General features: G+C 50.7%; 1 protein-coding gene across 1 annotated transcript in view; it reads right to left on the minus strand.

The window, feature by feature from the left end:
• RBM19 (RNA binding motif protein 19) overlaps window positions 1–26,810 on the minus strand; it is a 52,910-nt gene that overhangs the window by 20,536 nt on the left and 5,564 nt on the right. Inside the window, exons 10-21 of the mRNA XM_059863378.1 lie at window positions 26,002–26,202; window positions 25,296–25,426; window positions 24,809–24,930; window positions 24,025–24,121; window positions 23,489–23,599; window positions 22,478–22,678; window positions 21,795–21,912; window positions 21,426–21,568; window positions 20,370–20,430; window positions 19,016–19,095; window positions 18,557–18,612; window positions 17,151–17,267 (exon numbers count right to left, since the gene is read on the minus strand). Coding sequence (XP_059719361.1) covers window positions 17,151–17,267; window positions 18,557–18,612; window positions 19,016–19,095; window positions 20,370–20,430; window positions 21,426–21,568; window positions 21,795–21,912; window positions 22,478–22,678; window positions 23,489–23,599; window positions 24,025–24,121; window positions 24,809–24,930; window positions 25,296–25,426; window positions 26,002–26,202 — 1,438 coding nt within the window. The remainder of the gene's footprint in view (window positions 1–17,150; window positions 17,268–18,556; window positions 18,613–19,015; window positions 19,096–20,369; window positions 20,431–21,425; window positions 21,569–21,794; window positions 21,913–22,477; window positions 22,679–23,488; window positions 23,600–24,024; window positions 24,122–24,808; window positions 24,931–25,295; window positions 25,427–26,001; window positions 26,203–26,810) is intronic.

Genomic DNA, 26,810 nt, shown 5'->3' on the forward strand with positions numbered 1-26,810 from the left:
CCTCTCCCTGCTGCCCCCTCCGAGCTGGAGCCACGCAAACAAACAAACAAACCCCAGCACAGGAGAGGGAGCAGCCTCAGCTGCTGGAGTGCTCGCATCCTGGGGTTTCTAGAGGTCCTCCTGCAACCAGGTGGGGGTGACAGGGACTCTCAGGATCCCTGGAGCACCTCAAATGCTGCAGTTGGGTGAAGGGAGAGGCAAGGGGGACAGCTCCTGAGCCATGGAGATGCCCATCTAGCTAGGAAAAATGGGAGATAGGAGCCATGGGCACGCTCCAGTCTCTCTCTCTCTCTTTCTCTCCATGAAAAATATCAAGGACATTGCCTGGGGGCAGCAGAATATTTGCTGAAAGAACAGGAGCAAAGTATTTGCTCAAAGGGAGGTCTCAGACAATGCTCAGTCTGTGCACTGAAACACCAACCTGTCCTTTTGACACCAAGACCCAGCACTCAGGGTGGCCAGGGGTACCCACAGGAGCAGGATGGCTCTGGATTCAGGGTGCCAGGGAAGCTGTGCTGGCCCACATCAGCCTGGGCAGAGCTGGGAGAAACTGGCTCTTCCTTCCTCCCCAGCTCAGAGCAGTCCAAGCCACCCACACGTGGAGAGGAGCGGAGGGAGGGGACACCTGCTCCAGATCCAGAGCAGGGCTGGCCAGGAGCTTTCCCTGGGCAGTGGGAGCCAGCAGGGGCTTCCAGAGAGATGGATCCAGGGAACAGGAGAGGCAGAGGGGTGAGGGAAGCCGAGGGGACAGGGCTGACCCCAGTGGGGCCGTGCAGGGGAGCAGCATCCCCCCCACGGTGGCGCTAATTAGAAAGCACAACACAGCAATTACCGGCGGGAGCTGCGAATGAAGGCACAGCTCCGGCCTTTAATGTTCTCCTCTCGGGTGCCAGGCACAGACTCACACCTCTCCTTTCCAATTATTTCTCCTGGATTTGGGGGGGGGGGGGAAGAGGCAGAAGGAAACCCAATTACCCCCCGCAGTGGCAGGCTCCCTGCCCAGGGAAGCCAGAGGGAAGCCAGGTGCTGATGGGTTCGCTGCCACTCCAGCTCATCCAGGCTCCAGGATGGCCAGGCATGGATTGTGCCACGGGCAAAGGCACGGGGATGGGGATGGGAGGAGGAAAAGCACGGAGCACATCATCCAAGTGACACCAGAGCATAATGGCAAGAGAGGGGAGAAGGCTTTTCCATAAGATGTCATGGAGCTGTTTGAAAATGTGCTCCCAGGGGCTGGGATGGCTGTGGAGTCACAGCAAGTCAGACGTGGTGGCACTGCCAGCTCCTTTCCCTTCCAGCACAGAGCTCTGATGGGCACAGATGGAGTGAAGAAACCCCAGGCAGCCCAGGGTAGGGGTTTCTCTGGGTGCTGGTGCCTCTCTCCTCTCCAGGTGAGCAGAGATCAGCAATCCTGCTGCCAGCACGGAGCACAGCACCAGGCCAGGCTCCTTCCCTCGAGCAGGATGGTTTGCAGGGAGGTTTCCAGCATCAGTGAGTGTGAAACCAGAGCAGTTTCTGGATTTATATTCACCCACCCATCCATGCCTTCTCCAAGTACTCCTGATCTCCTGCACCAGGGCTGGTGGCTGTGGGAGCAAAGCCCTTTCAGGCTTGAAACACTGACTTGTTTGCAGTCAGCCTGGCTTAACTTTGCACAAGACTGGAACCTCAGTCCTGAAGAGCCCACCAGCCCCCTGAGCCTGGCCTGGAGCTGGATTTCTGACAGGACACTGGGATGGGATTTTAGTGTGGCCAAGGTGTGCAGCAATCCCCAATCTCTGGTGAAACCCCCAGGGAGCTGCTCACAATTAATACAGGAAGGTTTTGGGGGGCAAAAGCAAAGAGTTTTTGCTGCTGAGGCAGCAGGATGGCAGAGCCCCTGGTGACCAGCCATGCACACAGCTGCTCCAGGCTTCCTTCCCACAGATCCATGAAAAATGGTGTCCAACAGCTACTCTCTGAATTCCCAAGTGGAATCAGGAGCAGGAGGGGAGGGCAGAGGAGTGGAGGACGTGGCTCTGCCTGGGCTCCCCTGTCCCTGCAGGCCCTGCCAGCCAGGCTGGCAGATCTGGCCTCACACCTCACTCTCCCACACTTGGCACATTTTCCTGCTGTTGGCCGGGAGGGATGACAGCCTCCACAAACACTGCAACTCCTATTTCCTAAATGAGAACCTTTGTTTTGTGCCCATCCAGATTTGCTGGAAACCAGAAAATGTCTTTGCTGGCTCTGGCTGAGCCACAATCCATAGGGCTGCAGAACAGAGACAGCCACGAGCTCTCCTTTGACAAGTCACCCCTTCCAAGCTCAGCAGGAACACAGGGTGCATCCCAGAGCTGCCAGCAGGGACATCCCCTCCCTCCCACCCACAAGAGGTGCAGCATTTCTCCGTGGCACTGCTGGCTATCAGCTGCTCTCCTGCTGCTTTGGCAGCTCTTCCAGCTGCCATCCTGCTTCCCTGGCTGAACACAGGGAGGAAAAGGAGATTTCTCCTCCTCACTGCAAGCTGGCTGCAGGTCAGAGGAACATCACTCCTTGGGATTGTAATTATATCCTTCTGGCACAGGCCAGCTGGGAGGCAAGTCCTTTGCCTGCTAATTACAGGACATTATATTGCTATTAACCAGCACATTCCAGCTCAGGAGACAACCCACGGCTCACCTGGCTTTGCCTGGTCACCAGGAGCCTGCACATCCTTCCAACACAGCCCAGAGGCCATGGGACAGCGGACAATGGGCATACAGGTGGGCTCCAGAAAACCTCTTCCCTCCCCTTCCTTCCTCCCTGCTCTCCAGAAAACCCCACAGCTTCAGGCAGCCCTGAAGGCTGCTCGTTCATGGGACAGGTACCTGCAGATCAGGGTGAACCTGGAATCAGAGTGGTTTGCTTGGAACAAACCTTAAAGCCCATCTCACTCCACCCCTGCCATGGGCAGGGACACCTTCCACCATCCCAGGTGGCTCCAAGCCCTGTCCAGCCTGGCCTTGGGCACTGCCAGGGATGCAGGGGCAGCCACAGCTGCTCTGGGCACCCTGTGCCAGGGCCTGCCCACCTGCACAGGGAACAGTTTCTTCCAAAGAAATTACAAACCTCTCTCCAGCTGGGAAGTGTCCCCTCCATTTCAACCCCTTCCCTGCCTCAAGGAGCAGCATTTAAACTGCAAAATCCTTGGGACAGGCCAGCTTGTCCATCCCTGATGGGTATTTTCAAGTCCCAAACACACAGGTGTGTTCATCTGACTTGATCTTAGTGCACCCCAAGCCATGAGCTGGTCAAGGACTCTTGGGCTGCCACGTTCTGAGGGGGAAAGCACAACAGACCATGAATCTGTCCACTGCCAAAACCACAGAACATCTTGGAAAACAACCAAAAATCACCCTGAGTTTTCTGCAGATGTGTACAGAGTTCCCACTGCACAGATCAGTCCGAATTCCCCTCTCTGGTTTATATTCCTTCAAGAAAAACAAAACAGCAAAACCATGCTGAAAAACTGATGATGAAAACCTTTATCAAGCCTGCCAACCTTTTCCTGGGTTGCCATCTACTGCCACCATCTCCTCCTCCTCTCCTCTTGCTGCCTTCCTATCCCCAGCCCTGCCCAGCTCCCCCCTGGTGACTGCTGGCAGCCCCAGGCCGGAGCTCAGGCGGATGAGGCAGGCAGCATGACCGCTCATCCCAAACAGCTCTGGGCAGGGATGAGGAGTCCAAAAGAGACACAAGGCCTTCCCTCCCCTCCCTGCACAGCCTCAGCCCCAGGAGCAGGCTGCAGCCACATGGAATTCACTCAATCCCTTTGCAATGCTCCTCTTCATTTTATTCTTCCTCCCCGCTCGCCCCCAAACGGGACCTTCCCCCTCCAGAAGGCCCTGCCACTCTCTGCTTCTGCATCTGCTGATTAAAAGAGGGAGGGAAAAAAATACAGTAATGGTCCTTTTTTTCTTTCTTCCTCCTTGAGGAAGGCAGGACCCTGGCAAATGGTTTTGCCCCTGGGCTGAGCCATGGCCAGTTGCACCCCCTGCATGAGGGAGTTAATGGAATACGCAGCAGAAGGGCCCTCCCGCCTCCCGCTCCAGGACTTCAGCTGACTCCAGGATGGCTAATCCCATTACAAGAAAATAACGTGGATAATTCAAGCTAATGAAATCGTTACAAGAATGTGGACAGCCAGGGGTGGACATTCAGAGCCAATTTAACACTCCTTGGTGTTGTTATCCCCGGCACAGGAAATATCTGAAAAGGAGGAAGGGAAAGGGAAGGAGGGAGGAAAAAAGCCTTCCTCTCTTGTTAGCTTAAATCCTGTTAGAGAGTTCAGGAATTATCTGGCACCCATCTCCCCTATTACCATTATCAGCAGCAGCATCAGTAATGTCTCCTTCACCTCTGGAAATCAGCAAATGAAGGCACAGGAAGACAAGGTGGGAGGGAAACCTCTGGATCCTGGAGCCCAGTCAAACTGTGGCTCCTTCCAGCTCTGGTGGAGGGATCTGGCAGCAGAGCAGGGGAGCAGTGTCCCACTGGCCCACACCAGGAAGCAGATCCCCAGTGCAAAGCTGATCCTTCATTCATGTCCTGCTGGATTATCAAAGCTCCTGCAAAATCCGTGAAAAGCCAGCAGGACACGGGACAGCCACGTCTGCACCTTGCTCTTTACCATGGATCATCAGTTTTTCCAGCTTCCTCTCTTTGCCCAGGAGCATCATCTTTGTTTGGAGGCCCTTGATCTGCTGCTGCAGCACAACTGGGTTTTGCTTTATGTGATTCCTCTTTTTCCTTGTGCTGCTGCCTGTCCAGGCTCAGCTGCTCCATGGATCCCTTCCTGAGCTCGGTTTTCTGGGCAGACCTGTCCTTGCTGCCAGAGGCTCCTGGGGCAGGGCCAAAGCCAGGCTCCCCTCACTGCAGCATCTCACACACTCCCTGGAATAACACTGCTGCTGGTCCCAGCTCTGGACTTCCCTCCTCATGGAGGAAGTCCATGAGATCCACTGGAAAACAGTCCTGGGGAAGCTGCTTCAGCTTTTGGATTGCCCTCACTCCCTCGGTGCCTGTGGAAAGCTCCAAGTTTAGTTCTTCCTGGATTTATCAAATTTTGGCTCAGATCTTCAAGAATTATTTAGAACCCCAGCACCACAACTACTGCAAGTGCCAGGGACTATGTGGACACAGATGTGCTTCTTCCAAGGAGCTGGGAACTGACCCACAAATCCCATTTTTAGAGGACAGTGGCAGCAGTCTCTCTTGGAGCTCATGGCAAAGCAGGATCAGGAACACAACAGCTTTGGCCCCAGAGCAGGAGGCAGCCAGGGGATCCTCCCTCTCCTCAAGATGCTGGATCAGGAGGCAGTGGCTGCTTCCTCTGGCTTAACTGGCTTGTTTAAAAACACAGCAAAACATTTTATCCCTTCTCGATTTATTTTCCTTAACAGTTGCTTATGAGGGACCTTATCAAAAGCGTTCTGAAATTCCAAGCAAATTAGTCATTAGGCAGGTTTTCAGAACAGTAATTAGGCCACTCCATGCCCCTGATGTATTATTTACCTGAGAAGATCTACATAATTAGGGCTCTTCTTTATAACTGGTATTACACACACTAAATTCTACTCCAGTCTATCGTGTAATTACGCAATTAGGCTGCACGCTAAACAGAAACCAATCCTGAAAACCAAGCAGAAAGAAAAAAAAAAAACCACCCAAGAGTAATTATTATTTTTTTAAATCCTCCATCAGCAGCACAGCAGCAAGTCTTAAAATTTTAATATCCCTCCACTTAAGTCATTTCTAAGCAGGTGCTGCAACCAGGTTTGGTTTCTTAATTTTGCTGTGTTTAATCCGACTTTGGGAGGTTTTAACGTTGGGAGAGCTCAGCTTTAAAGGCTGGTGGGAAAAGGGGCCTTTCCCTTGCCTGCATTTGCTGTGCTGGTGGCTGCAGCATCATGTCCCTGCAGCCTCCCTTTGCAGCTCCTCAGCCCCCTGCTCCTCCCAATCCAGGCTGATATTCCAGCTCCTGGGGGCAGCCAGCTCCAGCTGCTCTGGTGCGACTGTCACAGTTGTTCTGCCCTCCAGAGCTGGCTTCCACACTGGAATTTTAGTGTGGAAAAAAGGAATGAGAGCCCTGGAGCCCCTGCAGCAGGAGCTGGGATGTGCAGAGCCCCACCCAGCAGCCTCACACACCTTTAGGATGGAGGGATGGATGTGAACATCTCCTGATTTGTTCCCATCTTTCTGACTGCAAAGCAAGACCCCAGGATGTGCCTCCCCACCTGTGCCTGCCCATGGGGTATTGCACATGCCCTGCTTTGTTTCCTGCTCCTTGCTGATGGACAAGCCTGCACCACTGGGGTGGGAAGTATTTTTTAAATCCACTTCTCGCCATAAATCTATTTTAGACTCGGTGACATCAAGGCAAGGCAGCCAGGACTCACTGACACCTCCTGGAGAAGACACCTGCCTATTCTCCACATTTATCTCCGTGCTTTAAAGACAACAATGATTCACTGTCTGATGAAAGCAGGAACAGATTTCCTCCTGAAATTTCACACCTCAGTGCCCACAACTGCCAGTTCCTAAGGGCCAGGGGAAGGTGCAGAGCTGGCACAGGGAATGCCACAAGCTTTAGGAAGCCCTGGATTCAAGCAGCACTGCTGAACTTGAACACTGACTTTGGGAGTTCAAAGCCACCCCAAAAGAGTTTGAGGACTTAAAGATAATTGGTGGGTGTGTGGTAGAAGAGGTCACCCCAAATTAGGATGGAGGTGGAAAATCCCACTTTAATATTATTCAGGTTTTGTTTTTGCTTCTCTTCTCTTGGGCAATCTTACAAAGCTCTGAGCTGGTTCTGGTCACAGCAGGGCTCTTGTCCCCTCTGCTGTCACTCTCAAATCCCCTCATTTCACCTATCCAACATCTGCCTTCTTAATCCTGCTAGTAATACTAGTTACTCCTAATAGTAATGACTTTTTTTTTTTTTCCCCTGGAGGAGACAAACAATATTCAAGCCTGGTGAAGAAAGGACCAGCTCTATTAGGACATCTTCCCCCCACATCACCTCCCTGGAGCACACCAGGGCCAAACCCTGCTCCCCTGGCAGCTGAGATGTACAAATGCAGCAAACACCTATAGACCCCTCTATCCCAACCCTCAGGAAATCTCAATCCTTGCACAGCCTTCAACAAGAGCCTCCAATGCCTGCAAAGCCTTTCTCAGAGCTCACACTCCTAAGCCACAATTCTCCCAGCACGCAGCACCTTGCAGGACCACGGCTTAGGAGCCACCAAGTCACTGCCCTAATCACCAGAGGGTCAGGATTTCAAAGGAACCTGCAGCTCCCACAGCGCTGAGATTTGGGGATTTATCTCTCCTGGGTTCTTTTGAAAATCCTGATCAGAGTGCAGCTCCGGTTTAAAAAAAAAAAAAAGTTATGCTAAAAATAGTGCTCACAGGAGGGTCTGGTGCAAATCTCTGCTCCTGGAGGATTCTTATGAGTCAGCTCCTTTCAAAGACAAGAGGAAATTTGTACAACTAGCAACTAAGAAACACAGAAGGAACCCAGAGGTGTACCCATGGCATCCTTTGGAGAAGGCAGCCTTGCTGTTAAGATACCAGCTGCATCAACAATCCAAAAAATAAAGAAAGATCTTATATTCAGCTGTAGAACCTCCTGCACTGAGCTGGAGAATAAATATAGAAGCAATGAGATATTTATAGGCACACAGCTATTTTAACACAGCTCTGCTTTAAAGAGAATCCTTATTTAAGTCTTGTCCCTGTAAAGCTGCAGGATGACTTAGAAAAATAACCTGATTAATTATTTTCATCAGGAGAACAGAGAAACACAGAGGGAAGATCAAATGCACGCAAGCGCAGCGGGAACGTGGGAGCTGAGCTGGAGGCTCAAACACAACCAGGCTGCCCAGCTCTCCTGAGCTCAGGATTGTCCCCAGAGCCCAGGCTGGCCACAAGTGACACCTGCCAGGGGTCAGAACAAGGCAAAGCATTAAAAGCAGGCACAGAGCAGCTCCTTGGTGAGGCAGGCTGGGAGCCACCACCTCCAGACACAGCACATCCCATTTTCTGCTTGTGCTGGAAAAGCCCTGGGAGCAGAGGTGGCTTTTCACTGCTAACAGTCCAATCTGTCCATCCTGTGCCCAAACTGGAGGTGTGGCTGCTGCCCAAGCTACAATGGTGGCTCTCCTTCTGCTCCAGGGCTTCAGTCACCCCTTGCCAACCTGCCATGACCACAGCAAAGCTCAGAGGCCACTTTGCACAGTGGGATTTGTGTTTATGGGTCACCTGGAAAAGTCCCAAAAGACAGGGAGTGATTGGTGCAAGCACTACCTGAGCCACCATGGGGTTCAGTGATGATGTTTCCACTCCATTTCATGGAAAGCTCATTGCTCTCCACCTGTCTCAGAAAGTGCAGGATGAAGAGGACAGAGATTCCACAGGATCCCTGGGTGGTTTGGGTTGGAGATCATCTAAGTCCACCCCCCCTGCTAAGAGCTCCAAGAAGCATGGCCACAATGAGAGAAAAGGGGAAGGGATCATCCTTCCAGCCACAACCCACAACAAAAAAAAAAAAAAACAAGCACACACCTGGAAAAAAGGTAAGAACAATTTGAATGGCAGGGACAGAGCAGAATGTCTGCCATGGAGAGTGAGCTTCAGGCAGGATGGGCTCAGCAAAGCTGAGCTTGTGTGGGAGCTGTCAGAGGCCCAGCTGATGGCAGTAAGTCCCTGCAGAGGTGACAGCTCTGGCAGAGGCACTGAGCAACAGCAGGAAAGGGGGAGAAATCAGACAGGAAGCAAAGGCAGCTCCATCTTTACAGGCAGAGCTGGCTGTGCTTGCTGGCTTTAAAAAAGGGAGGCAAGTGGTTAAAAAGCAACTTTTAAGCAGCATCCTTGCTGAGCACAGGTAGGGCAGGGCAGGCTGGCAGCTCCCCTCCCTCCCTCCTTCCCTCCTCCAGACCTCCCTGCTGCAGCAGACCCAATTTCATGGGGTTTTTGCACAAGCAGCGGGGTGGAAAATGATCATCGGGAGGCAGCGCATGGCGCTCCCCACATCCCCCCGCAAGGTGAGCAGCCCCAGCCCCACCTGGGTGGGCACCAGGGTGAGGAAAGAGGCATCAGTGAGCTCCCAAAAAGGCAGCCATGGTGGGGATGAAGGGCAGCCATGCTCCCCCCCAGCCCTGTCACCCTCCTGGCTGCTGCCGGCAGAGACAGCGCAGTCCTGCGTGACAGCGTGAAATTAATATGATTTTGGGGGAAGCTGGCAGTGAGTAATGAGCAGCTGAAACACCTCATCCCCACCCCCTCGCCCCCCCAGACTCTTTTAACCCCTCAGCTGCTGGCATGGCATCAAAGGGAGGGAAGAGAAGGAGCTGGGTTAAAGAGAAGTAGAGAAGGGCCACGGAGCACACCTGGAATGGGATTTGCAGGGTGGATTTTGGCACAAATCTCAGTGGTGCTGCTTGTGAGCAGCCCCAGCCTGTTGAGATGCTGAGATTGGCACTCCTGGGCTTGGAAAAGTCAATATTGCTGCTTTTCCAAGTGAGGTTTCACAAAGAGATGTCAAAAAAATGAAGGGCTGAAGGACACCCAAGTCTGTCCTCCAAACACCCCTGGGCAAGGCCCAGAGCCCACCCAGGAGGGGACAGCCTGATGTGCACAGACCACTGATGGGCAGCAGAACAAAAAGTGGTTTTCCAGCTTCCCTGGTACCTAATAAATGGGAATGTGGGCAGGAAAAGCATCCCATCCTCACAGGCAGCTGATGTGAATCCCTGGATGCCTGGTAAGGGTCAATCCCACAACAGCACCTTCCTGAGAGGACGAGGCTCAGCAGCTTCCCCCTGGACTTAACTGCAGCAAATTTAAGATCTCCTGTCCTCTGCCAGATGCCTGGAAGTGCTCAGGATACTGCTGGGGGAGGAGGAAAGAGAGGTGAGAAGACAGATGGTCATCCTGATCTGCCTTAACTTGATTTCTTCAGGAAAAACAAGGTGCAGACAGAAATGCTGCTGGTGCCAGCAGCTGCAGAAGCCAGCACAGTTCAAAGGCCTTGGGCACAAGCACTGCCTCAGGGGAGGTGAGAGACTCTGGAATGAAAGGGCTTTAATTGCAATCACATCCCAAGGCTGAAAATCTCCCAGATTGGGAGAGGGAGAAAGGCTGCAGCAGGCATGAGGTTAAAAAAATAATGATGCAAACAGAGATGCAAATAAAGGACACGATGTCATCGTGAGGAGAAAGCTGTGATTCATTAGAGGCTTGTTCAGGACCTTCTCGTGAAGTGAGACTGAAAAATACCCACACAAGTGAAAGGTGGGGGGGTGGATGGATCAACATCACCAGCAAAGAACTGGAGTTAACAAACCCAACAGACAGAGGAATTTTAAGAGCTAGGAGATAATCATCCTGACTGTACCTTGATGAAAGGCTGAGACACAAGCTCAAAAGTTAGTCCAGTGGAATTTCAACGTTATAGATTGTGCAGTGCCCCAGCTGCCAGCCCCCAAAGGGCTGACTCTGAGAATGAACAAGAACTGGCCACAATATAAGGCAAAAAAACCTCAAATCCAATGTTTTTCCTTTCTTAGACACACACACTCTTCTTAATTCAGACAAAAAGACACCTTGTAACACTAAGAACCCCGAGTGGGTTATTTCCAGAGACAGCACAAGCAGACTTTAGTTTTCTCCCTATGGAGAACCACCTGCCCACATCTGAAAATTTTCTGCACTGAAAAAATGGCAAAAAGCCCAAAGCACAACCCCAGAGTGGCATTTGAACAAGACATTCCAAAAGCAGCCCCCTTCCCCACCTCACTCCACCTCCCTGAGCCCCTCCACGCTGCTGAGCTGAGGAATTTGTGTGGAAAACTAATTAAAGTTCCCTTGGGAAGCTCAGCTGGATGCCCTGGAGAGAGGTGGCAGGAGTCAGGAGGAAGCAGCCCAGAAATTCCCTTCATTTGCACAGGACAAATCCAGGTGTTGGGTGGCCAGAAAAGGGACCCAGAGTATATAGAGAGCAGAAAAAGGGGGAAAAAATAAATATAAAAATCAAGTATGTAATGAATATTCAAACCCAGGAAGGGGATGTGCTGGAAAAGAAAATCTTCCTTCTGCTCTTGGGAAGAGCCACCTTTTAAAGCAACTTTGCAAAGATAACACAGAGTTAAACATTTCCTTATCTATGTTAAACACCTTTATGATTCAAACTGAAAAACAGCCCTGCAAGCCCATTTCCCTCTCCCCCACCCCGTGGCTCTCTTTGGAGAGTGGCCAAATTAAAGTGGCCACTTCCATTTCTGGGCTCTGAATATCAACCCATTTCTGCTGTGTTTGGGTTTCCAGCACACAAGGGGAAGATTTGAAGAAGGAGGGAAAAAAAATAAAATGAGTTTAATTTATGCTGTTTGAAATAGAGCAATACAGCAGCCCAGCAGATCCCTGCATTCCTACCTGCAGCTCATGAGGCTGGTGCACACTCCTGCAAGCTGCTTCCATGAAGCTCCTGCACTCTGTATTTTCCTGTGCAATGTGCCCTGGCACTGCAGTTTGGGCATGGAAACACCAGGATTGGTCAGAGGCTGCAGGGATGCACAGCTGCATCTCCAGCTGTGCAGGAGATGCAGGCACACAGCCCAGAGGGGTGCAAGAGCAGAGGGTGGTTCAGGGGTGCAGCCTGTGCCAGGGGGTCCCCACTGCCCAGTATCCCACCCATCCCTGCCCTCTGGCAGTGGAAGCCATTCCCTGTGCTCTGTCACTCCATCCCTTGTCCCCAGTCCCTCTCCAGCTCTCCTGGAGCCCCTTCAGGCACTGGAAGGGGCTCTGAGGTCGCACTGGAACCTTCTCTCCTGCATTTCCCAGCCTGGCTCCAGTCCCTCCAGCAGCTCTGGGGTCTCCTCTGGCCTCTCTCCCACAGCCCCCCATGTGCTGTGGTCCCCTGGCAAAGCAAAGACAGACTGACAGCCAACAGGGGGGCTGAGCCTACAGCCAGGACAGAGGGAGCCATCAACCAGGCAGCTTCCTTCTATCCAAAACCAAACTCAGCACATGCAAAGGTGCAATGCTTGTGAGAACCTTCAGACAGCAAGGGTGGGACCCCACAGCCCATGGGTGACAGGGACAGAGGAGGAAAAGCCTCAATCCAGAGCAGCATCCTGCAGCCCCAGAGGCAGCCAGGCTGCTCCTCAGACACTGAGCAGGCCAGCCCAGCCCTGGCACTGCAGTGAGGAGCTGGATGGGAACACAGGCACCACATCCCTTGTGCCAGCACCCTCAGGAGCAGCCCTGACCCAGCTCCCTGAAGCTCCTGGCCCAGAGCTCCCAGCACGGGCTGCACCTTGGGAAGGCAGCCCTGAAATGTTGTTATCCCCAAGGACAGGCCAAAACAAGGCTTGGGAATGCAGCCCTAAGCTGGAAGCTCCAGAGCAAGGCCACACTTGTGCTGGGATGCCAAGCAGCACATGATGAGCCCTGGCCTGGAGCAGGGGCCTGGGGAGGGCTTTGGAGAGCTCATGGCCCCACCTGTTTTCTGGAGAACATCATGTGCTGGCCCACTCAGCACCACACCAAACTCAGAGGCACCTTCCAGCTGTCACTGCACCTCTGAAACACCTTCTGGTCCCTGCTGCCAGCAGTGTTTGTGGCAGCTTTCCAGCCGAGCCTGTGCCTCCAGGCAAGGTGCAATTCCCAGTCCTCAGGGGAGGCCACCAAGGTGGGACCCAAGCCCTGGTGGCTGCAGGGTGCCCAGCTGCCTCTCCAGGGGTTTCTGCTTCCCCAAGACTCATTTCTAGGCACTCTCTTCTTGCAAGCAGAGCTCCTGGGAGAAGCAGAGGTGTCAGCACTGCAGGGGAGCTCAGGGATTCATTCCCCTGCTCTGCCTGTTCCTTCTGCCACCCTGCCACATCAGCAGCTCTGTCCCACCTCAGGTATCTCCTCCTGGCTTCTCCCAAAGCACCTGCAGCCCCTGTGCTACCCCAGCAGTCCCTCACAGCCCAGGGAGATGCTCCCAGGGATTTCTGCAGCTGCCCCCAAGCCTTTGGGCCACTGCCTGTAGGGGGACAGAATGGGGACAAAATTCAAGCAGCTAAGAAGCAGCAGCAGTGAGTTTTGAGCCATTTCTAGCACAACATTTGAGGTTTTAAAAGTGAAACCCAGCAGTCCTGGACATTGTTTGCATGGAATGCTCTAATTAACTCTGCCCAGCACTTGCTTAACAAACTCCCATGTTTTTCCTCAATTTTTTTCTCCTCTTGTGTCTTTCACCAGCACAGATTTTCCACATCTTCAACAGGGGAAGGAGAAATTGTCTCCAGTCATGTAGACTCCATTACTGGGAGAAAGGTGTGAACAGCAAGCATGTCTGGCAGAAGGATTCATTATCCCACCGTGTCCTTTATAATGGGAAATGAAAAGCCCATTCTGGTAACTACACTTTATTATAATAGGTCAGAAGAAGTGAAAGGCATCATCTTATAAAATTAACTTCATAAAGACTGCCTTAAAAAAATAATAAAAAAATAAATCTCTCTGCCAGTTTATCCACTGCATCTCTCTGCAGAGATTTTTTTCTTCTCCCAAGTCTTGTCCCACTTCACTTTTCCCCTCCATAGTTCTTTTTCCTCCTCATCAGGCCCACACACCTGCTTTGCCAGATGCAATCAATGCCATGTCTTTGTCAAGACAAAGAAAATAGTCAGCAAAGGAGTTGAAATTAAAAGAGACACCCACCCCAAAGGCCTCTGCAAGAAGCAGTGTTGATTTCTCTCTAGGAAAGTCAGGCTGTGCAGATAAGTGCCCCTGATAACCTGTTCTTTGCCCTGCAATACCTTTCAGTTGCTACTCTGCTCACTGCTTCTTTAGGCAAACTGAAGTCCAGCCTCCCAGCTGATGATAATTTTGTGATTTAACAGCTTTGTGCAACGTGTTTGACTGCAGTTCCTGCAGGAGCAGGCAAGGGATGGCCAGAGGGATGAGAAACCACCTCCCACACTGAGTCCTCATCTCCCTCAGCTAACTGGCAGGGCAGGGCTGGAACTAACAATTGCTGCAAATTCCACAGAAATCAAAGATAAAAAAAATTCTAAGTTCTCAGATATATCCTGCAAAGAAAAGAAGAAACAACTTCATCCCCCAAACACACAACTCCAAAAACTCCATCCTTTGGTGGGATGAGCAGCAGCTCTGCCAAACTCCAAGCACACCCTGGACTGAGTCCATCCCCCAGCCTGCCTTGGATTGGGCAGGAATCCTTTAGGAAGTGTTTTTCTAAATTTTATCATTCCCTTTTTGAGGAAAATGAAACCCCCATCTCCTCAAAACATTATAAAGCACTTGCAAAACAGCCTGATTTTCAATCTTCATGGAGTTGGTGCAGGCAGAGGGAAGGAGGGTGGAAAGGGATGCCCTGAAACAAAGAGTTAATTGGAACTCCCAGGGAAGGCTGCATGGATCTCATGTGATAGATTCTTAAAGGAGCCCAATTTTCAGAAATTGCCAGGGCTCCAATCTGTGAAAATGTGGCTTTTCACAGATCTGCAATTCAGCTTGCCACGTCTAGAGTTCCTTTTGAGAAAAAAAAAAAGTGTTGCCATAAAAGCCCCACAATTTGGTAGGAAAAATTAGCAGCCTTCATGGGATAGCAATCCCTTTGTCTCTCCTCCCCTAACTGTGGCTCTTTGCAAAGAACTAAGCACCATTTACCTTTTGTTATTTTTCCAGGTAGTAAAGAGAAGAGTAGGATCTAATCAAGAACAAAAATGGGTGAAAAAAACACACCCACAAAAGCTAAATCTTCACACCTCGCCCAAAAGCAGCCCCTATAATTGAACAGCAGTTCTCCCTCTGAAGAAGATAACACCTATCTTAATAAAAAAAAAGATAAATAAATCCCTTGAGGGTGCAAGAGAGGCCAGAACCTCCAGGAGAACGTGGCAGGACATGCTCTGAACCCAGCAAAGCCACGGGGCTGGGGTGGGAGCAGGGCAGCACCCGAGGCCTGTGGAACAGCTCAAACAGGATTATTGTGCAGGCAGAGGACCTGAGCTGTTGATCAGAGCATCCCTGACTCCCCTCAAAGACTTCAATTAAGCACCACCTTTCTCCAGTCCAGGGAGCAGAGCCTGCTGCCCCCAGATTCCACAATGAAGTTCCTCCAGGCTGCTGGAGGGACACAGGCAATGGTGCAGGGCAAGGCTGACAATTTCAGTGATGGATCCATAAAAAACAAGATCCAAAAAGTGTAAAACCAGCCAGGGCAGGGATTCCTGAACTGCCAGAGCTGGGCAGGTACAGCAGCTTGAATAATCCACTTTTCAGAACACTCAGCTCCCTTGGTTTGCTGCTCCAGTGCCACCTACACCTCCTGTGGGGCCACTTGAGAAGGGGGACTGAGCTCCTTGACAAAGCTCAAAGCATGGAAATGTTTGTTTTGGGGGAAAAATAAATATATCTACACAAATATAATATTTTTGGAACAATATTGGCATAATCTATGTATTTTTTTGGGATAATGCATACATATATATAGATTCTGTGTGGATGTATATAATATAGGTGTGTACATAAAATAAATACACACCTATAAATTAGTGGTTTTCCCTAATTTAATATTTATTTATAAATTAATATTTATTTATTTTGAAATTAATATTTCTTGATTTTTCTGCTGCTGCAGAGCTGGAAGGTGGCTGTGGAGCAGGGGAAACAACAGGGAAGATGCTCATGCTGTAAAACCTGGGGCTGGGGCTGTCACCCTGTGTGGTGATGCCTGGCTGAGTGGCCTGGGGGTCCCCAGGCTGGCTGTCCCTTGCTGTCCCCAGGCTGGCTTTCCTGGGCAGGCTAAGAGTGCCCCCTGCAGCCCTGCCAGCCCTTCCACTGCCAAAGGACTGTTTGCCACTGCCAATAAATCCCTAACAAAAGCCAAACTAAGGCAGGTTCCTAAATGCAGAGCAAGCCCAGAGCTCCAGAGCAAAGGCAGCTGCTGGAAGGGCACAAACAAAGCAATCAGGAGGGTGAGGTGCTGGGCACTGCTCTGGGCTGCTCCAGAGGACAGGAGAGAAAGGAATGTCCCCCCAAGGTGCTGGTTTTGTTTTGAGGATAAAGCCCAGCTCTGAACAGCCCAGGTGAAGGAAAGGGATGCTCCAAGAGCGCTGTCACCAGCTGGAAGCTGCAAAATCAATCAATGTCCCCCTGCCCCTCCTCTCCACAGCTCTGAGGTGCTAGACGAGACAGGAGGGAGAAATCCCACACCAAAAACCCCCCACAGGCTCTGTGCCTGTGATGTACAAACCCTCCCAGTGCCTTGAACTTCACCTCAGTCCCGGCTTTGCTGGCTCCAGCTTTACCAGGGTCACGTCTGTGCCTCGGAGTGTTGGGATTTAAATTAGCAGAGCTCCACGTGCTGAGGAAACTCAGCATGGGCACTGGCAGCTCAGGGGCTCTGCCTGAATCCCTCAGGGCAGGATTGAAGCAAAATGCTTCAACAAAAACCTTTTACTTTTCTAGAGGTATCTTCTTGTGACCATCATCACACCCCTGTCCAAAAGGCAAGTCATGCTTTGCCTTTAGTGAAATCCCTGGAATTCATCCCAAATGAGTGCTGGAACACAGAGCTTTCCTCACAGCCTGCAAGGAAGCACATCTTCACACAGATAAAGGAGGTGTAATTCCATCAACACAGGGAAACACAAAATCACTGCCAGGGGCTTTGCACTGCATGGTCTGAGCGGGTTTTAAAGGGTTAAGAAATACCCCAGAAATGTGACAAAATCACCCAACTTCTGCTAGGACAGGCCCACAGAGGCCACCTCCCAACACAGCACCCTGGGGCAGAAAAATCAGCAATTCCTGCAAACCATCACCAGAGCAGGGACCACAGCCTGGGGCAGTGAGCAAAGCACTCCTGGGAGCAGCAAAAATGCCTTCCCTTTTACAAAGTCCCACTTATTTTTCAGGATGGAACAAGGCTTAAATCACATCACAAAAGGCTGAGGACACCGAGAACACACAGGTGATCCCAAAAGCCCTGTTTTCTTCCACAAAGACAAGAAAAAAATTCACATTATTTACAAAGTGAGAAAGACCCTGTATGAAAATCACAGCAGCTCCACCCCAGGGTGACCCACAGAGCCAAGAAAACACTTTCCTACCTGAAGAGCTCCCTGATTTCCCTGACAGTGGCCTGGAAGGGGATGTTTCTGACCAGAATCTTGGAAGTTTTCTGCTTCTTGGCAGTCTGTTTCTTCCTGGCTGACTTCACAGCAGGCCTGGAAGGCAACAGGAAGGGCAGGTGAAGACTGGGAGCAGCAAAGTCCCTTTGAACTTTGGCTCCCTCAGGATTTGGAATGTGGAAAATTGAGGCACCAGCTCACCCTGGCATCCTGGGTTGTGCCAGTGGCAATGCCACACAGGACACCAAGAAGGATCAAATTCCAAACACCCTTAAATCCTACATCTGGAAGTAAAACAGCCCATCTTGCTCCAGCTGAGGTCCTCATCTCACATTTGCCACATCTGTCACCAAATCTTGCCTTTTAATTGTCAGGAGAATGCATTAATGGATATATTTTTTAAAATTAGCTCAATGTAAGCTAATTTTGATTCTTTTTCTTCCTGGCTTATAAAACAGTACATGAAATTTTGTAACAGAGTATAAATTATTTTTTTTTTTTTACCTCTGGAATTGTATTGCATTTGGACAAGGTCAGAATTTACCTAACACAAAAGACAGCAGATTATTCCATACAGCAAAGCACTTCCCATTGTGGCCTGGATACCTGCTGAAGGGATTTTCAAACTCAAACTGGATAAAAATGGTTTAATGAAAGAACTGAAATACAAAGTGCAGACATAGGAGCTGTCAGACTGCCTGTGGTCCCCAGGAACCAGATTTTCAAACAAATTTTGACATTTAGCAGATATCATTTCCAGTAGAGTTTCCAGAGTGTCTGAAGGACAGTGTTATGTGCCAACATTCAAGTAGTACCTGGATTAATTTGCAGCTTTACAGCTGGAATATTCTGTACTGAGTAAGAACAAGGAAGGAATCCCTAAAATCTGAGGCTAATTCTAAGTAAATTCACCCACAAGTAACCTTCTCCTCTGTGCCTGATTGCCCAGAGCAAAGGAGCTAAATCCAAACTTTTATTTCAAACTATAAACTTGGTTTTGTCTTGATTTGATCAGAATATTATTCTTAAGCTCCTCTTCTCTCAGATGAACAGGTAAAAGACTTCATTACCCACAGAAGATTTCTCTCCAAGAACTTTTTAAACCCCTGGGAACTCGCAGTGCTGCCTGAACTGCCTCCAAAACAAGATTTTTCCTTGAGCAGGGAAGAAAACTCTGCCTGGTTCTCACTTTGGGCTCATTTTTGGGGTCCCACTTCAGCTCATTCCCCTTTTTTTTGCTTCCTTTCAAGCACAACTGAGTCAGTAAAGCAGAGCAAAGGCTGATGTGTTCACATCCCTCAGGAGGCAGGTGCTGGGGAAGAAGGGGAGAAGCTGCCAAGGATTACTGCAGCTGAAATGTTACTGAGGGGAGAGGTGAGCCTCACCTGACAGCTCTCTCTGACAGCTTCACTTCCAGCTTATGGCCATCCACAGTGCAGCCCTGGGAGTGCAAACAAAGAAACAGCAGGAAAAAAAGGATATCATTAATAGAAATAAATATATAGAAGAATTAGAAGTCAAAGCAGCACTAAATTAACATTAATCAGTATTTGTTCTGTGAGGGGATATCTGGGTCTCTGCCCCCTGCAAGGGGCACCTGACAGGAAAACTCATGAAAATTCAATCCTTGCACATCCTCTGGGATTTCCACTTTGAATCAGCACTAAGAAACACACTTCTCCACCAGTCTGTCCTTTTACAAACCCTCTTCCTTCCACAACCCATTTTAGAGGCTTCTCCACCTGTCCAGTGCAACCCTGAGCCCTGACAGCTCAGCTGCATGTGGCAGTGCCAGGCTGAAGCCAATCTCTGCAGAGAAGGGCAGAGGGGAGGCTCAGGCTCACCTGGAGCTGGCGCAGGGCTCTCTGGGCACTCTCTGGCTTCTTGTACTCCACAAAGCCAAAGCCCATGGAAAGCAAAGTGCCTGGCAGGAGAGAAAGGGACTTGGTAAGAAAGCAGTGATGATGTAAGATGTAAAAACAAACCAGGAGCAAGCACTGATTGCCAAAAGTGGGGGTGACAAAAGCTTAACATGCCATAAAAAGGGCCAGCCTGTCCATGGCTGACCTCACGAGCAGCCCTGGCTGAGATTTTTGAGCAAGGCTCTGCTCTGGACCAGCTGGTTTTGGTGCTGATGTGAAGAGGAGATAACAGATGTTGCAGACAAAACCAATGTTTTGCTTTGCATCATCTCAGTGCAACTTCCTTAAACAAAACACTGCAAAGCAACTGCTGGTCCCAGTCAGGGGAAGAGATCCTGTTGTGGAGACAGACATCCCATAAACTGGAGTGAGTGGGCACTTCCACAACAAAGGAGAGCCATCCTTCCCCATCCCTCCCCTCCCTGTCCAGCCAAGGCCTGCAGCCCCACCACACCCCTGAGCAACATGCTGCCTAACACAGCAGCCATAATTAAGGGACAATTAATAACGAGGGGAGAAAACAACACCCCATTTTCAATGTCAGAGCCTGAGCAGTGGCAGAGTGTGAGATGACCCCAGTGCCTGAAGGGATCAGGTGCTACAAGATCAGCCCACACTTGGTGCTGCCTGCTCAGACCCACGAGCAGAACTGAAGAATTCACTTTATTTTTTTATCTCCCAGCAGACCTGAGTTTTTAAATACCACATCTCAAGGAAACTCTGTCAAGGGGAAATGCCACAAAGCTGTGCAGCTCCCAGAGAGAAGCCCCAGCCAGCACTTGCCTTAATCCAAGTCCTCAGGAAGTGAGAGCAGCCAACAACAGGCACAGCCACTCATCCCTGCAGCCTGGGGGGCTCAGGGCTGGCAGGGAGAAGGCAAACCCAGCCCACTCAGCACAGCTCTCAGCCAGGCATCCTTGAGGATCTGGCCATTTGCAGGATAATGCAGGGTTTAATCATCACAGGGCGCTGGCTCCCGTCAGCCTGCATCCCACTCTCCTCTGTGATCCTGAAGGAGTTTGGCTTCTCCCATCTCAAGATCTCAAGAGAAGGCCACATCTCCACAAATCCCACAATGGAGTTTAACCTTCTAGACCCAGCCCTGGGGGAAGGTTTGGCTGCTGCTTGCAGCCATTTCCACGGGAACACTTCTGGAAGCACTGAGGATTTTGCCAGCAGGAGCACAAATGCTCAGCCAGATGAGTGCTGAAGCAATGCCACACCTGAGCCCTCAGCTCAGCTGGGGGAAGGAATTGAACAGCAACATCTAGAGTACCTGCTTTGTCTTTCTTCTTGGATATTGTGCAGCTCTTCAGGGCTCCCACTTTGGAGAATGTCTGCAAGGAATTTGGACACGTGATTCAGCTCCCTTTGTCACAGGCTTGCAACTCCACTGCCAACGTGGCCCTCTGCCACACAGCCCCACCTCCCCCAGCACACACCTGCCAGCACTGCAGCTGAGCCTTTCCCCAGCAAATTGTTTCTGTACAAATACACACACAGAGTTTGAAAGGTATCAAGGCAGGTGTGCCCAGAACCCTCCACTGCCCCTCAGGAAGTGCAGAGATCTGAGGTGGCTCTGGAGGGACACTCTGGATTACAAGATGCACTCAGCCAGGTAGAGGCCTTAAGGGTGGGTGCTGCCTGTGATGTCCCTAGAACACAGCTCTTCCCAAAAAATGGGAGGGCCAGAGGGCAGCAAACTGGTAATCTGACTCCCTTGTAAAGCTAGAAAAAGAAGAGGGGGCAAGTCCCAGCCCTGCTCTGGGTATTTATTTGTCCACAGCTGAAGCAGAGTCTCCACAGAGGTCCAGGATGCTTGGGCCATGGAATGTGGCATTTTATATGGGTACAAGAAATTCCAGCTGCTTTTCCTTAGTTTGGTATTAGCACCCCAGATAACTTCAGGAATGCCACTCTCTCTCCTAAGTGTTTATTGAGGTGAAGCAGCACAAGGCAGCACACTGTCAGCAGAAGCTGAGAGGAAAAGCTTCTGCTTTTTTCTTTCACAGATTTCTTTTTGTGACACTCAGAAATCACCATTTATTTATTCATTCTCTGCCTCTCACACACCAAGGGCTGCAGCAGTGCCTGTCCCAAGGAGGAGCATTACAGAAAACATGGCAAATCAGCAATGTTAGGAGATTTCCTACTGCCTCCACCTGTCTCTAGGTGGAATTAAACCCCACCAAAACTGCTCCAGATGCATTTGTCTTAACTGACACCTGGAGTGATGTTCCCAGTCCCAGCAGAACCCAGTGCTCTCTCATCTCCCACCAGATCCCACTGGCTGCAGCTGAAATCCTTTAAACACTGTGTCCTTACTGCTCACCTCCTTCAGTGTGTCTTCTGTGGTGGCAAAGTTCAGGTTTTTGATGAACAAGGTACAACCAGGAATATTTTCTTCTTCTTCTTCCTCCTCCTCCTCCTCTTCTTCCTGTGCTGCTGTTTCCTCTGAGTCTTTAATAGCTTCACCTGAACCAAGAAGAATAAACCCAACTTTGTAAGATGCAACAAAGGCAAATTTTGGGGGAGCTGCCCTCTCAAACTGTGGGGGGGTTTTGGGATGGGGGGAAAGGTGGTGTATTTGGGGAGGGAAGATCAGCCCTCACAGTGGGAGGTCACCCAGACAAAACATATCCTGGGGCTTGACACAACCCCAGAGAAACAGAGACCCCAGCAAGTCAGCCAGAGTTCTTACCTGGTACCAGCCCTGCTTCACCCTCCTTCCCTGGAACCCCAGAGTTTTTTTTCTGAGGGGTTGGGCTGAGGAAAACCCCCACTGGAGCCCACTCCAGATACAAGGGCACAGAATGAAACTGTGAAGAGAAGACAGAAGAGAAATGACGAGTGAAGGGCAAGGCCTGAAGGAAAAACTCTCTCAGCTTCATTTTCACCTCACTTTGTAATGAAAAACAGCAGTGGAAAAGCTGAGTGACCTTTGCAAGTGGCTGAACTCTGTCACAAAAGGATCCAGCCTTACAAGACTGCAGTCTAAACTCTGTCAGGTAGGATCCAGCCTTACAGGACCAGAGCCTGAACTCTGTCAGGTAAGGATCCAGCCTTACAGGACCAGAGCCTAAACTCTCTGTCACAAAAGGATCCAGCCTTACAGGAGCCCAGCCTGCCATGGGTCACTCCTGGATTGCAAAAGGGAAAAGAAACCCTCCAGCTGTGTCACAGCCCCCTTCTCCAGCATCCTCTGCAGGCTGAGCCCTGCTCTGCTGTACCAGGCACCTCCCTAAACCCAAAGGGCACAGCTTGGAAGATGAGTGCCTCTGGGATAACACCCTTCCCACACTCCCTGTGCCCCTCACACTCAGAGTGAGCCCTCCTGCAGCTCCCCAAGTCACCAAGACCCCCCTCCCCAGGCAGTGCCCCCACCTTGGAGTAGGCCAGCCTGGTGAAGGCTTGCTTGGCCTCTGTGGGCTCCAGGAACTCCACGATGGCTGTGATGCCTCCCTCTGGCAGCAGCACCCGGCCCAGGCCCCCGTGCTGGCCAAAGAGCTCCTCCAGCTCCAGGGCGCTCGTGCCGGCCGGCAGGTTCTTCACCAGGATCACTGTCCTGCTCCTCTCACCAGCAGCCTGACACAGCCAGCAGGGAAAGAAAGAATAGGGCATGGAAGAGAGCAAATCCAGCAGTTTTCTAACTGGAGACTTCAGACCCAACAGGCTGTGCTCTCCCTCTCTCTGTGTCACTCCTCTCCCGGATCCGAAAGGACTGACAAACACTCCCTGGAAAATCCACATCTCATGGATGGAGGTGTCAGCTGCAGATCCACAGGGCTCCTTCCCTGCCCACCACCCTCATGCCATCATATTACGGATTTCACCCATCCTGAGAGCCATTGCCTTTTCAAATGGATACATTTCCTGTCACATTTTTATTTTCTGAAAAATCCCTTCGCCCAGGATTTTCTCCTGGGAAGCTGAGAAGCCTCAAAGAAAAGGAAAGCAATTCTTATCTCATTTGCTTCTCCTGTGTGGGGCTCACATGTGGAATGTGTTTGGGGATTGTTTCATTGCATTCTGCTGTGAATTGTTTTGACTCATTGGCCAATTGGGGCCAAGCTGTGTCAGGACTCTGGAAAGAGTCAAGAGTTTTCATTATTATCTTTTTAGCCTTCTGTAAATATCCTTTTGTTAGTTAGTTTAGTATTCTTTAATATAATATAGTATTATAAAATAATAAATGAGCCTTCTGAGAACATGGAGTCAGATTCCTCATTCCTTCCTGCCATGGGGCACCCCACAGTTACAGTAATTTCCTAACTCATCAGGGAGGGTTCAATCCTGCAAGATGCTGAGGACTTAAGTACCAATTTCCAAGAGAGCTGAGAACACCAGGACTAGAAGAGGTGGATCCCCCCTGGTGCCTCCAGCTGAACCTCTCACCTGGCTGAAGGAATCCAGGCTGACTCCGTTTTCCACGAGGAACCGGCGGATTTCCTGGACCAGCTCCGTTTCTCCCAGAGCCACTCTCACTGCCACGCTGTCTTTGCTCTCCTGCAGGCAAGAATTCAGTCACCTGCTGCTCTCAGAAGCACATGCAAAGGGAATGTGGCAGGCAGCTGGAGGGTAAAATCCTCCAGCTCCTCTGGAGCCGCTGGAAATTGTGCTGTTGGAGTTCAAACACCCAAAGTAAAATGAAATGTCCAGGAAGGATCTGATTTTTAGGGTGTAAATTCCCACCAACTTCTAGTTATGCAGAAATGCAAAATTCAGGCACAGGAAAGCAGAGTGGGAAGGAAGGCTGGGGACCAAGGGACCAACAGGCTCAGACCCCACAGAGCTGCTACAGCACCAGAGGCTCAGCCTATGGGGTGCCCATGGATGCACAGAGACTCCTGTGCAAGACAAGGCCCTGGCCACAAAGAAACAGGCAGGAAAGTGATGTCCCAGCCCAGCTGATCCATCCCAACCCAACTCACAGCATCCAGCACTTGGCTTTTGGCAGCATTGTACTTGTGGGCCATGGCATCAGCCACAGCGTTTGTGCCCACGAAGAGCGCGTTCCAGTTGTGGGAGCTGGCAAGAGAAAACACAGCCAGGGTCAGTCATGGGCCCTCCAGCCCATAATCCTGGGAAAAAAAGCAGCTCTGAGCACCACCATGAACAGGCAGGGTGAAGAGAAAGGGAAAGAAGGGTGGAAGATCCCTAGAGAAGGGACAGGATGAGGGAGATGTGACTGGAGAGCAAACAGGAAGCAGTGCAGGCAATGAGCTCTGCTCCCCCAGACCTCACTGGCCACAGCTCTGCAGCTGAGCTCAGGTACTGCCTCAGAGCAACACACCTTTCCAACTGGTTTCCTAAACCCACAAAGCCCATACAAGCAAGGTTGCACCCTTTTCCCTTCAAGACAGAAGGTATCAGCCACTTCTTTCAATCTGATTTGTCACACAGCAAGAAAAAGCCTCTACAAGCTCTAGAATTACAGGTGGCCAAGCAGAGGAGAAAAGCCCAACTGATCTGAAACCACCCCCCTGAAGAATTACAGAATCAGACTAACTCTTATTAGAGAAGTAACTCATACCCCAGCCATTCACATTTCTGCTGCTCACTGAGCTACTGCAGCTACTTGGGCAGAGGAGCTGGGGAGGTAAGAGAGAAAGGAAACAGATCTGCACAGCAAACGCTTCATGAACTCTGGGAATCTCCACAGCCCCTGTGAAGATCCCACATGCATTCCTGGGAATCTGGCAGCTTGTGTTGTACCTGGCACTGTTGGCTTTGTCCTTGGCCTCTTTGCTTTTTTTGTAGGAGGAAGATTCTTCTGCATCTCCATCTTCCACTTTTTCCTTTTTGATCGTGGAGGGTAAAAGATGCATCATTCTGCCCTGCAAGACAGGAAGGAGAGGTCCAGCAGCTCTGGAATAATCCACAGATGTCCACATGGAAGAAATTTCCTGGCACCTTTCCCAGTCAGACAGCCTGGGTGGAAGGAGGGAATTTTCCTTCCCAAAGGAGCCACAACTAAAAGTCAAAGTGGCCACACAGCGTGAGACAGACTCAGAGCTCCTTCCCCACCTGCACAAGGATTTGGGTGTCTGCAAATCTGCTCAAACCAAGCTACTCTACCAAAATTACCTGCAGGAGAGCCTCAACCTTTTTAACAAAGCCCAGAAGCAAACTCTCAGCCATGTTCCCACCAAGCATTCCCACCAGCTGCTGTCCAAAGCAGAAGAAAACATCAGAGCTGTACCTGGAACACCTGCCCATCCAGCTCTGCCAGGGCCTTCACAGCATGCTCAGGGATCATGTAGGTGATGAAAGCAAATCCTTTGGGCTTCTTGGTGAGTTTGTCGATGGGGAAGTGGATCTCTGAGAGGGGTCCTGCAGGAGGCAAGGCTTGGTGGTCACAGATGTCCCTACACAGCTCTGAACTGGCACCTCCCAGACACAACCAGGGAGGAGGGGAGCAGCTCTGGATGGGTGCTGAGCCACCAGCCTGGGCCAGGAGCTGCAGAGGGACAAGGAGGGCCCAGCACAAGCACCCCAAGTCCAGGTGTGGCAGCTCATGGGCTCCGACAAGTGACACAAACCAGGCAAGCTCTGAGCAGCTGCCTTCACCTTCAGTCAGGGATAACACCTCCACAGCCTCACCCTCTCTGCCCCAGGATGCCAAGAGAACCTTAAACGTGTTTGATTGGGAGGTAGAAGAGGGAAACCTCAAACTTACACCCCAAGTCTGGGATGTCAAGTGGATCTGAAGGGTTCACCTCTAACCTGCAGGGAGCCTCCTGCCAAGCAAACTCAAACTATCACACCAGAAAATAAAGATGATGGGAGCTGGGCCATGTCCAAGAGATGTGGGACACAGAGCTTTGTCCATCCCCACCCAGCAGGAAACCCTCTGGACAAAGGAAAGACATTGCCCTGCAAGTTCCAGTCCCGTGGCAAACACTCACCATACTTTGAAAAGATCTTCTCCAAGTCCTCCTCAGTGCTGGTGAAAGGCAGATTCCTGACAAAGAGTCTTCCTGATTCAGACAAGTCCTCTTCCTCCTCATCATCTCTCAGTGTCCTTTGCCAGGGCTGGTGCTCAGGTTTTGCTGGAACAGTTTCTTTTGGGGTGTTCCTGCACCGGGAAACCTCCACACAGCGTCCACCTGACCAAAGAACACAGAGGGACCCTGGATGCTTCCCAAGGCCATGAGCAAACAACACCCACGTGCAAACAATGCCTTGAGAGGCTGCCCAGAGCAGAGGCTAGGCAGTGTTAAAGGAGTAAAGGAGGTATTGATTAAAAAGGCCTTCAAAGGTTACACCTTGGGCTGCAAAAGAGCCTGGCCAAGGCTCCAGCCTTGGGTCATGAGGTTTCACACTTTTATAGGTTTTGGTCCATTTACATATTGGGGTTAGTTGTCCAATTACACCTTCAGGTTATGAAGTCTAATCCTCCCAGATTGCTCTCCTCAATTTGCTGCTGTTTACACTTTTTGGGCCTGAACTGGAAAAGGATTGTTGTGGCTAACTAAGCTGTCAGGAGAACTTGCTATGAAGTTCAGAGTTATATAATAATGCAGTACAGAATCTGGATAATGTGAAAGCTAAAACTTAAGGCATCACAAAGAGCTCAGGGTTAGACACAATTACAGCCCCAGAGGCTCTAAGCAGGACTCAAAAATAAGGGGGAGGTGGGGGCTGTAAGAGGCAGTCTTCATAAAAATCGGGGTATCAACCCCAGCCCCCTTTCCTTTCAGAGAGCCCCAGCCTG

This window comes from Haemorhous mexicanus, chromosome 19 (genome assembly GCF_027477595.1).
Source record: "Haemorhous mexicanus isolate bHaeMex1 chromosome 19, bHaeMex1.pri, whole genome shotgun sequence".
In the NCBI taxonomy this organism is placed as follows: domain Eukaryota; kingdom Metazoa; phylum Chordata; class Aves; order Passeriformes; family Fringillidae; genus Haemorhous; species Haemorhous mexicanus.